The sequence below is a fragment of the Mesoplodon densirostris genome, chromosome 5, assembly GCF_025265405.1.
Source record: "Mesoplodon densirostris isolate mMesDen1 chromosome 5, mMesDen1 primary haplotype, whole genome shotgun sequence".
Classification (NCBI taxonomy): domain Eukaryota; kingdom Metazoa; phylum Chordata; class Mammalia; order Artiodactyla; family Ziphiidae; genus Mesoplodon; species Mesoplodon densirostris.
The window spans coordinates 84,326,267-84,338,142 of NC_082665.1; the positions used below are offsets into that span (position 1 = coordinate 84,326,267).

General features: G+C 39.7%; 1 protein-coding gene across 1 annotated transcript; it reads left to right on the top strand.

Moving 5' to 3' along the window:
* The first annotated feature begins 7,714 nt into the window (after positions 1-7,714).
* On the top strand, positions 7,715-7,924 carry LOC132491151 (cytochrome c-like). The gene has a single exon (XM_060099998.1). The coding sequence runs from the start codon at positions 7,715-7,717 to the stop codon at positions 7,922-7,924; it is 210 nt and encodes a 69-aa protein (XP_059955981.1).
* The last annotated feature ends 3,952 nt before the right edge of the window (positions 7,925-11,876 follow it).

The window sequence follows — 11,876 nt, forward strand, 5'->3', positions numbered from 1 at the left end:
CTGTAACAGCAACAAAAATGCCAAGAAGTTTTTTCTGGTTATTGTTTGAAATCACATGTCTCAAATAAAGATATTCATTACACAATTATTATAGTTGCCATAGCCTGGAAACAATATGAATGTACATCAATAAGAGACTGGTTAAATTATAGTTTATTCCCAGAGGATACCATTATGATATTCTGCTATTTTAAAAAAATAAGGGAGGGAATTCCCTGGCAGTCCAGTTGTTAGACCTCTCTGCTCTCACTGCTGAGTGCACAGGTTCAATCCCTGTTCAGGGAACTAAGATTCTGCAAGCTGCACGGTGTGGCCAAAAACAATTAAAAATAAAATAAGATGAAATGAAATAAAATAAAACAAAATAGTAAAGTAAAATAAAATAAAATAGAATAAAGGGAGATCTGCAGGCCTGGCTGTGGAATAATCTCTAAGTGTATTGTTAACTGAAAAGTTCAAGTTGCAGAAATACATACACACACACAAATGACATACTGTATCTATACATATGTGTACATATATAAAGATATACACACATAGATATACATACACATATATACATAGATATATTATGATGTCATGTGTAAACACACACACACACATACACATGCTTCAAAGAGCACTCAAGAAGCTTTGCCACTGAAGATAAGGAATGGGGGATGGGGTAAAAAAGACTTACCTTTTTGCCATATATCCTTTTTATGCCATTTGGTGTTTTTACTATAGGTATATCTTAACTTTTCAAGAGATAAAAAAGTTTTTAAGCAATAAAATGAATAAAAGCATAGACCTAAAAAAGATACTTGTTCAGGTTAACAGTATCAAAATGTAAATGGGCATTCCCATCTACCCGCTGTCAACTTCTACTCATATCCTAGAGAAATTCCTGCCCATGTGCACAAGTAGACACGTACAAGGAGAGAGGGGCATGGCATGGAGGGGGCAACTAAAACATTATCTATCTCTATAGTATCTACCACTTAGAATGTGAATACATATTCCTGATAAAAAATTGGAAACAAATATCCATCAACGGGAGATATTTAATAAATTTTGGTACAGCTAAGGACTATGCAGATGTTAAAAGGAATGCAATAAGTCCATACATAACATAGAAACTTGTTCATGTTATTAAGTGGAAAATCAAATTGTAGCACTATGTATGTAGTAGTAGTAACTTTTTTGTGTAAACATAAAAAGTGTATGGAAGGAAATATATCAAACCATAAATAGTAGATGACTGAGTAAAACAGTATTTTATCTGCTTCCTCCGAGCCAAGCCTGCTCCTCCTTATTTCCTTCCAAGCTGCTTCCTGAGAGAGTAAGAGGTTTCTGGTCTTGGCTGTGAATCCTGGTGAGCTGGGTCACTGATGTAGTCCTGGCTCCAATCTGGCCTTTAGCAACTCTTTAGTGGGTTGCAGAGCTCTCTTACAGCCACCAGCAACATTATACTCTGGTTCCTAATCTGCAGCTCCTTGTGCGTATTGGCTCCTGGGGGATTTTGCATGAGGGGGGAATGATGGGGTTGACGTGTTCCTGTGGCTCCACCACAACCCCTAAGAGATACCTCCAGGCGTCTCTAGAGGGAACTTTCCCTTTTCACTTTTTACAATCGGTGTCCATGGATTTTTGGAAAAACAGTTTATAAAACTGTAAAACAAACGTAAATTGCAAAAAAAACTTTGACATTCCTAAGAATAAGCTTAACCTTAAGCTTGAACATAAAAATAACACACGTAAAATGATATATCTTTACTGATGCTTCTCACTGTCACGTGCAAAGGATTTGTGACCACAAGAGGATTAATAACCACTCTACTCAACCTGTTTAGTTTATTTTGTTTGGCTGGTTTTTGTTATACTCATTTTTTCTTTTCCAAAATGGGTAATGTACTATTACTTGATATGTATTTAGTTAAAAAGAATATTAAGTAAGTTTGATCAATCTACATCTTTACTAGATAAATTTTAGTTTACATTATTAACATTAACATTTCCTAATAAAGGAAAAAAATCTATTACTTTCCTTTAAGCATTTTATTAAGTTTATTAAGTCTTGATTTATTTGCACATTCATTTGGAATCACATGGTCTCCTCTCCCTTTCTTTTCTCTTCTCCCATGAGAGAAAGTCTCTGAAATAATTTTGGAAAAGAAAATATGATTACTGAGTCAAAAGCTACAAAAATATTAATGCCTCCTGATGCAAGTTTTCAGTTTGCTTTTTACAGCTTAACTTCTTTGATTTTGCAATACCTTATAAGATCTAAATATATTCATTTAATACAAGCCTCAACGGCTTAAAGCAATACATATAATTTTTTATCTGCTAGTTAATGTACACCAAAGTTTCCCTCTTTATTCCTAAAATAGGCCCATCTTCTGAGACATATCTGTTTGTTTACTGATAAACATCATCAGATTTAGAATCTCTCGCTGGAAATCTTCCCACATAAGGAAACATGTTTGTGAGACATCTTTCCTGAACATCAGTATCACATCATGCTTTATCCTTACCAGGTCCACAAATCATAAGATATTCAGTGAAAATAGACATTGTAGGATATCACTTTGACGTACAGTCAGTTCAAGGGCGACTGAATGGTAGCGCAGGTGTGTGGAGTGTGACTCATGCAGGCCCCACCCCCAGGTGCAGTGAGTCACTCAGCCGGCAGAGAGCTCCCCTGGGATAATGGCACCATCAAGAGAATCTCTTGACACTCACTCATCTAGGCTGATAGCGTCATTTAGACAAGCTAAGAGCCAAAAGAATGCCAAGGTCAGTGTTTTTGTAGCAAGAATTAATTTTTATTAATTTAAAAATGAAAATGGTAAATAACATTTAAGACAGTCTTAGAGAAATCATGTCATAGTCAAACACTATGAACTATACAGCTATTTTCAGTTTTACATATGGCCTTCCATTTCTTATAGATAGTTAGCTACTTACAATCATAGGTATTTTATCTTCTGTTTCTCTCAGTCAACTTTATATCACAAGCATGGTTCCATGTTTGTATAGAGCTTTCATAATTATTATTTTTAATGGCTGCATGAAGGCCATTTGATTAATTTTATTACTCTGTCTATTCCAGTGCCCATTATAATGCTCCTGATGAGAGCATAGGATGATGCTAGTCTAAGTGCTAGTGCCAAAACACCTCGGTTCAAATGTAAGTTTATTAACCTCTGTGCCTTAGTTTTCTGGTCTTTAAAATGACGTTGATGACAATTCCAACCACACAGGTTTGTCATGATTAAATGAATTAATTTGCATAAAGTACTTAGAACAGTGCCTGGTACGTGGTGAGTAGTCAATAAATGTGAACTATTATTATTGATGTATAAATGACTTTGGAGCCTTCAAGTCATCTCTTGCTTTTGCTATTACAGACAGCAGTGCAATGAATCTCTCTACTTATCAGATGTTTTGCTTCTGTATAATTATTTCCTTAGATTAAATTTCTAGGAATCAGATTGCTGGGTCAAAGAGTTTATCACAGTGATTACTTTTAAAGAAATTCCTTGAACCTTTGCCCTTGAAGAAAATGTGATGGCATAGAAAACAAATACTAGTTGATATAAAAGAGATGATCAAGAAGAGAAATCATGGCTTTATTTATAACAATAATTTAGTAAAATCCCATTTTATTCATAAAACTGGGTAGGTAGACCTTATACAAAGAGCCTGGGTTCCATTCAACTGATTTAATCCAATAAGTATTTCCCAGTCTGCCCTATGCTTGTTCCATACTAGGTGTTAAGCAGAGTATGGAAGGCTATGAAGTGGCCTTTGTCCTTAAAGAGTCAAAATCTGTGTAAGAAGGTAAGATATGAAGGTAGTATGAGACTATAGAATCAGAGGCCAAATTACTTTTTTTTTCTTCCAAAATCTATGGTACAGACACCAAATATTAGGCATAGTCAGCTGGCAATAAAGAGATAATATTCAGTTTCTGGTGAAGAAAAAAGTGCGTGTGGGAGAGAGGGGCAATGATACAGATGAACTTGTATACAAAACAGAAATAGACCCACAGACATAGAAAACAAACTTACGGTTACCAAAGGGGAAGGGGGGGTATGATAAATTAGGAAGATGGGATTAACATATACTCACTACTATATATAAAACAGATAACCAACAAGGACCTACTATATAGCACAGGGAACTCTACTCAATATTTTGTAATAACCTATAAGGGAAAAGAATCTGAAAAAGAATATATATATATATATATCTCTGAATCTCTGTGTTGTACACCGGAAACTAACACAACATTGTAAATAAACTATACTTCAATAAAAAATTAGTTCATTGATTAAATATACGAAGGGAAAAAAAAGAGAGAGAAAAGTGTGTGACCATCCAAGTGATAACTAAATTGAGCTCCACTTTTTTTCTCAGAATCTAACATTTTATAATTGCTTTCAATACACCTCAAACCAACAGGCGAGACCTGCATTTGAATATCATCCACAGAAGCTGTTTGCTCTTGCTAAAACACATCCTTATCCCTGCCAGTTAAGATAAAAGCACTCCTCAGACTTCAACTGTGGGCTTTAGCCAAGCGGGCCCAAAAGGGGTGCTCAGGAGTGGAGATGGCTTTGGTGGAGAACTGGGGGTGTGTGTGTCTGTTTAGGAAGGGCCTCTGCTAGCTGAAATAACAAAATCATCTCTATCTCGCCTGTTTTTAGGGAGCAATGCTAACGTGTCTGGAACAACCAAAGTCTCCCACCACCACTCTGCTGTCCTCTCTCTTTTGTCTCAATATCGAAGGAAGGGGGTCCAACTGCCTCTCCTCTTTGAGATGAGCAAGAGCACTGATTTCCAGGAAGCCAAACCTGAAGTAGAAGCAGAGCCTTTTCTTATCATTGAGGAAGACTTCCCAATCACTGTAAACCCTTTCCGTAGGGGGCAAGCCCCATATAAAGGGTTTTCCGGTCTTTGAAAATGGCCTGCCAAACACCATTCTTGTGCCTTCTCCAGCAGTTATCAAACTGCCTACTATGTACAGATCCTCTCAGACTGACAGGTACCAGATGCCCCCAGAAGGCTTAAGCCTCTACAATGTCCAGAGAAGGAGCTGCTTTGCCCAAACAGGTCCCGAAGCAGACAAGTGAAACTGTCTTCCTTATATGGTGAAAAGTGCCCTGTCGCTTTAAGGCCAAGAGACTTGGCTGCAGATGGTCCCTGGGAAGTTTGCGGGCAGCCCCATCCTGTTTCTGAGCCTCGCAGCTGTGCAGGTGAGTTCCCAAACCTTCTTTCCCCAATTTGCCCTCTGCAGTCTCTCTCCTGACGTGGCTGGTTGGAAATGCTGTTACAGAGGGCTAGAGAAATTCAGGGTCAGTAGAGATGGTGTTGTTTGGAGAAGTTTGAGTTGAAGGGAAAAAACAAGGTTACTAGGGAAATGTGCAGTGATGCAGCCAGTGAGGATGCTTCTAACTTCCTGTGGGGAGGAAGCATCCAGGTTACAAGAGACCCTGAGGCTTTTCAGGACAGGGCAGGGGAAACAAATTCAGCAGTGGAAGAGGGACAGATGCTAGGTAAGACCCCACAGGGCTAAGTTTGGAATTCTGAGCTATAGAACCTGGTCAGCTGCAAGTTTAAACCAGGCATAGGTGGGAGGAAATAATGCTTCTGCAAATGCTGAAGTCTTTGCAGAGCTACAGGGCTGACTGCAGAAGAGAAAGTGAACACGTGTGTTTGCAGCATCTACTGGAATGGAAGGCTGCAGCCTTAACCCTTCGTTCAACCTGGCTGATTAGCAAGTAGGGTTTGTCAGCACAGAGCACAGGGTGAGGGTGGGGATGCCTGCGTGGAGTATTGTGGTAGAAGACTAAAATAAATGGGTAAGACTATGATCGTGGAACCGCATCTCTGGTATCCCCACAGTACCACCTGCAGAGAAAAGAGATTTTTCTAAGCTTAGAAATTCTGTGTCATCCACAAGCAAAGAACTGGAAGAAGAAGTCTCATTTAAGCTGATTACTGCTCTGTCATTTACTAATTCAGTTTCCTGACTTCTTTTAGCCTGTGGCCTGGAGCCTCCTAAAATATTAATTTGGAATTAACGAATAGAACTTTTTAAAGGCTAAAGATGAGCTAGCAAAGCCCTTTAACTGAGCCCACTCATCAGCTACAACCAAAATAGAAGTCCACCCAGGAATTTAAAAAGAGAGATGCCAGATTATAGGACTGGGCTTGTTTTCCCTCTTGGTTGAGTCTGGGGCCATTCATCATTCAGAGGCCAGTGGTTTCTCTACAGTTGTTGTGTGGGGAGTGAACACGGAGGCTGGATTAAAATTCCTTACATACCCCATGCCTTTAAAAAATATTCATTCATCTGGGTAGTCACTGAAGAATTCGTTTTATTATTAACTAACAAGTGCTCTATCTACTTGTTTTCTAAAGACAGAATGTTCATGAAAAAAGATTTGTTTTATCAACAGGGATTTGTTAGTACAAGGGTTCCCCTTTTCTCACCTCTGATGGCTGGGCCAAGTGGGAAATATAGCTTGCTGAATAGGAAGATCTGTTCTTGACTCTAAAAACAGCAAAGGGCTCTACTTTAGCCTTACCCATTCAGAAACGCTGATGTCCTGAGCAAAAAGTTAACTTTTGAGTTCATAATTTGGAAGGGAGGGGTGCTTGGGTATAATTTTGCTTCCTTTGTTTCAAGTTAAATCCAGAAAGCGGTGTCAAATATACTGCTTTCAAATATGAATGCTGCCAAGAAAAATAAAATCCAATCCCCAAAGCTGGAAAATCTCTAAAAGTAACAGACTGTGACCTTTTATAAGCTAAATCAAAGTGTTTAAAAGGAAAAAAGATGTGGCTTCCTGAACATTTCACATAGTGACCCTCAATCACATACAGCCTGCACAACATCTCTTAAGCTATTTATTTTATCTGTGCCTCGGTTTCCTCACCATTAAACCGTGCATTGTTGGCAGGGACTTTCCAATGAAGTGGAAAGATCCATTGGAGCTGGAATTGAGCAAATCTGGGTTAAATTTCCAGTCCCTTCATTTATTCCATAACCTTAGACAAGTTACACAGCCAGTCTGAACCTCGGTTTCCTTATTTGTAAAGAGAGTAAATAATTAACAGTGTCATTAGAATTAAAGGCACCTACCAGTACACAGGCTCAGGCCTGCATGTCCTTGGACTTGGAGAGCAGGATGTCCTGCTCACAAGCAGGAACCTTTGTATCTTGCATGAAAAATGGACGGTCTAAAAATGGGTGATATTGGGATTTCCCTGGTGGCACAGCGGTTAAGAATCCACCTACAAATGCAAGGGACACGGGTTCGAGCCCTGGCCCGGGAAGATCCCACATGCCACGTAGCAATGAAGCCCGTGGGCCACAACTACTGAGCCTGTGCTCTGGAGCCTGCTAGCCACAACTACTAAAGTCCGCATGCCACAATTACTGAAGCCCGTGCGCCTAGATCCCGTGCTCTGCAACAAAAGGAACCACGGCAATGAGAAGCCTGCGCACCACAACAAAGAGTAGCCCCTACTCGCCGCAACTAGAGAAATCCCGCACACAGCAACAAAGAACCAACGCAGCCAAAAATAAATGAATAAAATAAATAAATAAATAAATAAATAAATAAATAAATATTTTAAAAAACAAAATAAAAAAATAAAAATGGGTGATGTTGAGAAGGGCAAGAAGATTTTAGTTCAGAAGCGGGCCTAGTGCCATACCATGGAAAAGAGAGGCAAGCACAAGACTGGGCCAAATCTCCATGGACTGTTTGGGCAAAAGACAGGTCAGGCCCCCGGATTTTCTTACACAGATGCCAGCAAGAGCAAAGGCATCTCTTGGGGAGAGGAGACGCTGATGGGGTATATGCAGAATCCCAAGAAGTACATCCCTGGAACAAAAATGATTTTCACAGGCATTAGAAGGGGCTGACTTGATAGCTTATCTCATAAAAGCTTCTAATGAGTAATAGTTGGCCATTGCCTTATTACAAAACAGAAGTGTCTCATGACTTTTTTTTTATGTGTACCGTATTTAAATCGGCCTCATACACCAGAATTCCAATCATGAATGGCTGGTAGGATATTTCTTTTGGATGGCCCTGATTTATATAGATTGACTCCTAGTTAAATTAATATGATCAGCTTTTTGAATTTTGATACTAATTCCAGCTCAGCAAGTGCTATCCCTGTTTTCCCCTTCTAAAGATATGATTGGACTTGATGTTCAACTCTTCATAGAGATGGTGAACACCATCTCAAAACCTACAGGAAATTGGTTTTATATTTAAATTTATATAACTGGTTATATTAATATATTTAAATACAGAGGATATCCCTTCACTGTCTCATAGAACAGTAAGACTCACCTGCATTTCACGTTGTGTTCATTAGCCTGCTAAAGGCAAGGCCTGAAGATAAGCTGGCAATGTCCACTTTATCTTTTTGGTCTAAACTATGCCAATTAAATTAAAATTCCCTGTATCTAAAATGTTGTCTTTTACTTAATGAAAGGCATTTTAGTGTGGTTTATGTATAATATCAAATAAAGAATATTTAATACTTCTCACATTTCATAGGTGATCTATAAGATCAAATGCTTTTAAAATTTAGCATCACAAGCTATCACAGCAAACTTTGCTTATGAATTCTTTACCAAGTCAAACTAAGTTATAATTCAGGATTGTCTTTTAAACAACTATTCAAAAATACATGCAACTGTAGCATTACCATATATGCATGATTGGCAATGGTGCATTTGCCAACTCGTTAGAAAGATTAGAGGAGATATACCATCAGCACAAATTTGTAAATTATGTGATCCTAAGGCTGAAGATAATTAAAAACAAAGTCATGGATCAAAAATAAATAAACAAAGAAAGAAAGAAAGAAGAAAAATTATTAAAGGAAATTTAGAATCCAGTAGAGTCTCCAAAAATATTATTTTACAGTTCCTTCTTTTTCTTTATGACTTAGGAAACTATATTGTTCCTTGGGGGAGGAAATGAGTTTTGAGAGTGGAAACCAGTTCTGCAGCACAACTTTAGAACCACTGCTAGTTCACCCCCTTCTCCCCACCCCCCTTCAAAAAAAGGATGCCCAACTCCCTTGGAAATCCATTCCTAGTTATTAACCAGGCTCATTGATCAGAAGTCCTTCTTAAAGCAAACACACTACTACCTATTTTGTGTTCAGAAATACAAAGAATTGTTGGTTTTCTTCCCATAGTATAGTTATTCCACATGCATGAAGGACAATGGTAAGCCACCTCAGAATCTCAATAAAGGTGGTCTATCCAAAAGCAAGTTTAAACAGCATTTTTAAAGGAACTTTTTTTTTGTTTTTATTAGAAGCCACCTCTTACAAGTGGTTCAATAATAACTAATTGCTACCTTTCTGTAAAATCTCCTAACATGTTCACACAGCTATCTTTAATAACATGGTTAGTGCTACTCAGAATTTTCATCATTCAGTTCAGGCCATTGTAAGAGCAGGGTTGCCATACCTGCAATGGTGCTATGTGTAGGACACATTTTTAAACTGAAAACATTCTCTCCACCAACTTAGAAAGGTGGTGGTAAATTTCAGCAGCAGAAACATTCCATTGGAAGCACAAATCACAGCACATGCATCAGCTGGGAGTTGAGAGCTATCATTTTTAACCCAATGACAATGACCTAAGGGTAGGTCACCCCTGTAGCCAATCTTCTAGGGGTGGATTAACACCGCCTCTGTCAGGTGACTGGTGTTTAGGATCCACACTTGGCCACTTAAAGTAGCTGTGGGACCTGGGATAGTTCCTTTATGTGTCTGAGCCTCAGTTCTATGGTCTGCCTCATGGGAATGATAACAATTTCCACATATGTGGTTATGGGAAAGACAGGAGAATTGGCAGTGCAGAGCTCAGTAATTATGTTGGATCCAAATGCCTGATGGTCTCTAATAAGGTCCTTGTTCTTTACTAATAAGACACTGGCCATAGACCTTGTCTATACCCTTTAGACCAATCTGCAAGTATGAGTATGTGTCCAAGAATGTGTGACTTAAACTTTTAATAAAAGTTAAGTTTCAAGTTAGGTGGAAGCAAAGAAAAGTAGGGGCTGAGGCCATTCTACATCCTGCTGCAGGGGTTAACTTTGGAAACAGGTTTAAGATCTGCTGGGTCACACAGGGCTTTGGATTGATTACATTCTTTAAAAATATTTTATAATTTTTGACCCCATGGGAGGTACTTCTGTGTCTGGTACACTGGAAGAAAGAGTCGGAATGGGGGAACATGATGGTCTAGATTGAGCAGGTAGAGTAGAGAAATCCTGCTGGAGCTGAATCTCTTGACACATCTTTGATGCCCCCTCCTCCCCACTGCCCCCATGCACCTTGAGCTTGTCAGATGCAATTCTTTCAAGAATTCACCAAGCTGGGGAAGCTTAAGAAAGTGTCAAGATCAGCTTCTTGCCTTCAGTCAAAGCTGCTCTTGAAACAACCAAGAACAAGAGCCACCTACCTCTGCTCAGGGAAGGAGCCTTTCAAGTTCCATCTGCTGTCTACCTGCACTGGGGCTGCATTTGGGAAGTTATCCTTATGCCTTGTGCTACAAGCCCATTTTCTCCTAGCGAGCTCTGGGTCTGTCCTTTGTTGCAGCAAATTGCTCTCCTGCCTGTGGAAGCGGCCACTAGGGTGGGGCATGCTCATGGTCACAGCCTCTGCGAGGGACGGCACTTCTTATTTCCTCTCTGATTAATCACCAGGTGAGCAGACGTGCTTCTGCCTTGACTTTATCACATTTATTCCCCCTCCACCTTCTCTCTCCCTACTGCAGTGCTTCCCAAACTAGAGAGAGTGTGCATCAGGAAAGCTTGTTAACACACACAATGCTGGAACCCATCCCCAGTGTTTCTGATCTGTAGGTCTGTGCTGGGGCCTGAGTATTTGCAAGTTGTAATAAGCTCACAGGTGGTCTCGGAACCACACTTTGGGAACCACTCATCCAACACTCAGTCTCACTCTAGTGTTTCCAGTAACTTGCACCGCCTGCTACATACCAAGATAATACCTCCTCTCTGTTCTTGGGGGCGGGGATGGAGGTGCGAAATAGAGCCTTCTCCTTACCACTGTTCTGTGCGACTATTTAGTGAATTCTGATTGTAACAAGCATGGTACTAAATACTCTACAGACATTATTTGCACTTTCCCAATAACCCTACAAGTTTGATGTTATGAAACAAACAGAAAGAGTGTGAGAAACCAAGATCTCACCAGTGACAAAGAGCAGATATGGTATTCAAACTCAGACTGATCTGGAAAGATTTGCTCTTTCCACTATTCCATGTCTGGCAAATAGATGTTTAACTTGTATGTCAACTCCAATTCACTGGTAGCTGCTGCCTGGAGCACTGTGTTGAGAGTCCCATGTGGAATGGGTGCTCAGCAAGAGGAAGAACTAGGATCCTGAGGTTGATCCTGAGCTGTACCTGCTGAGAAGCAGGAATGGAGAATGAGAACCCAGGTGCTGTGTATTTGCCATCCCCACACGATGCCTTGTTCGGGAATCAATTTTGTCAGCTACTAAAATCAGATGAGAGATGGGTATTCAAATTTGTTCCACAGAGAACAGTAAAACTTATTTCCTTTTTCATCCCCTTCTCTAAAGGATGAATCTAAATTTCTTTTTTAATTAATTAATTTTATTTATTTAGTTTTGGCTGTGTTGGGTCTTCATTGCTGCACGCAGGCTTTCTCTAGTTGTGGCAAGCAGGGGCTACTCTTCATTGCGGTGCGCAGGCTTCTCATTTCAGTGGCTTCTCTTGTTGCAGAGCACGGGCTCTAGGCACGTGGGCTTCAGTAGTTGTGGCATGCAGGCTCAGTAGTTGTGGCACGCGGACTCT

Excerpts from the sequence above, each read along its gene's own strand:
- LOC132491151 (XM_060099998.1), top strand. The coding sequence starts at position 7,715 with ATGGAAAAGAGAGGCAAGCACAAGACTGGGCCAAATCTCCATGGACTG.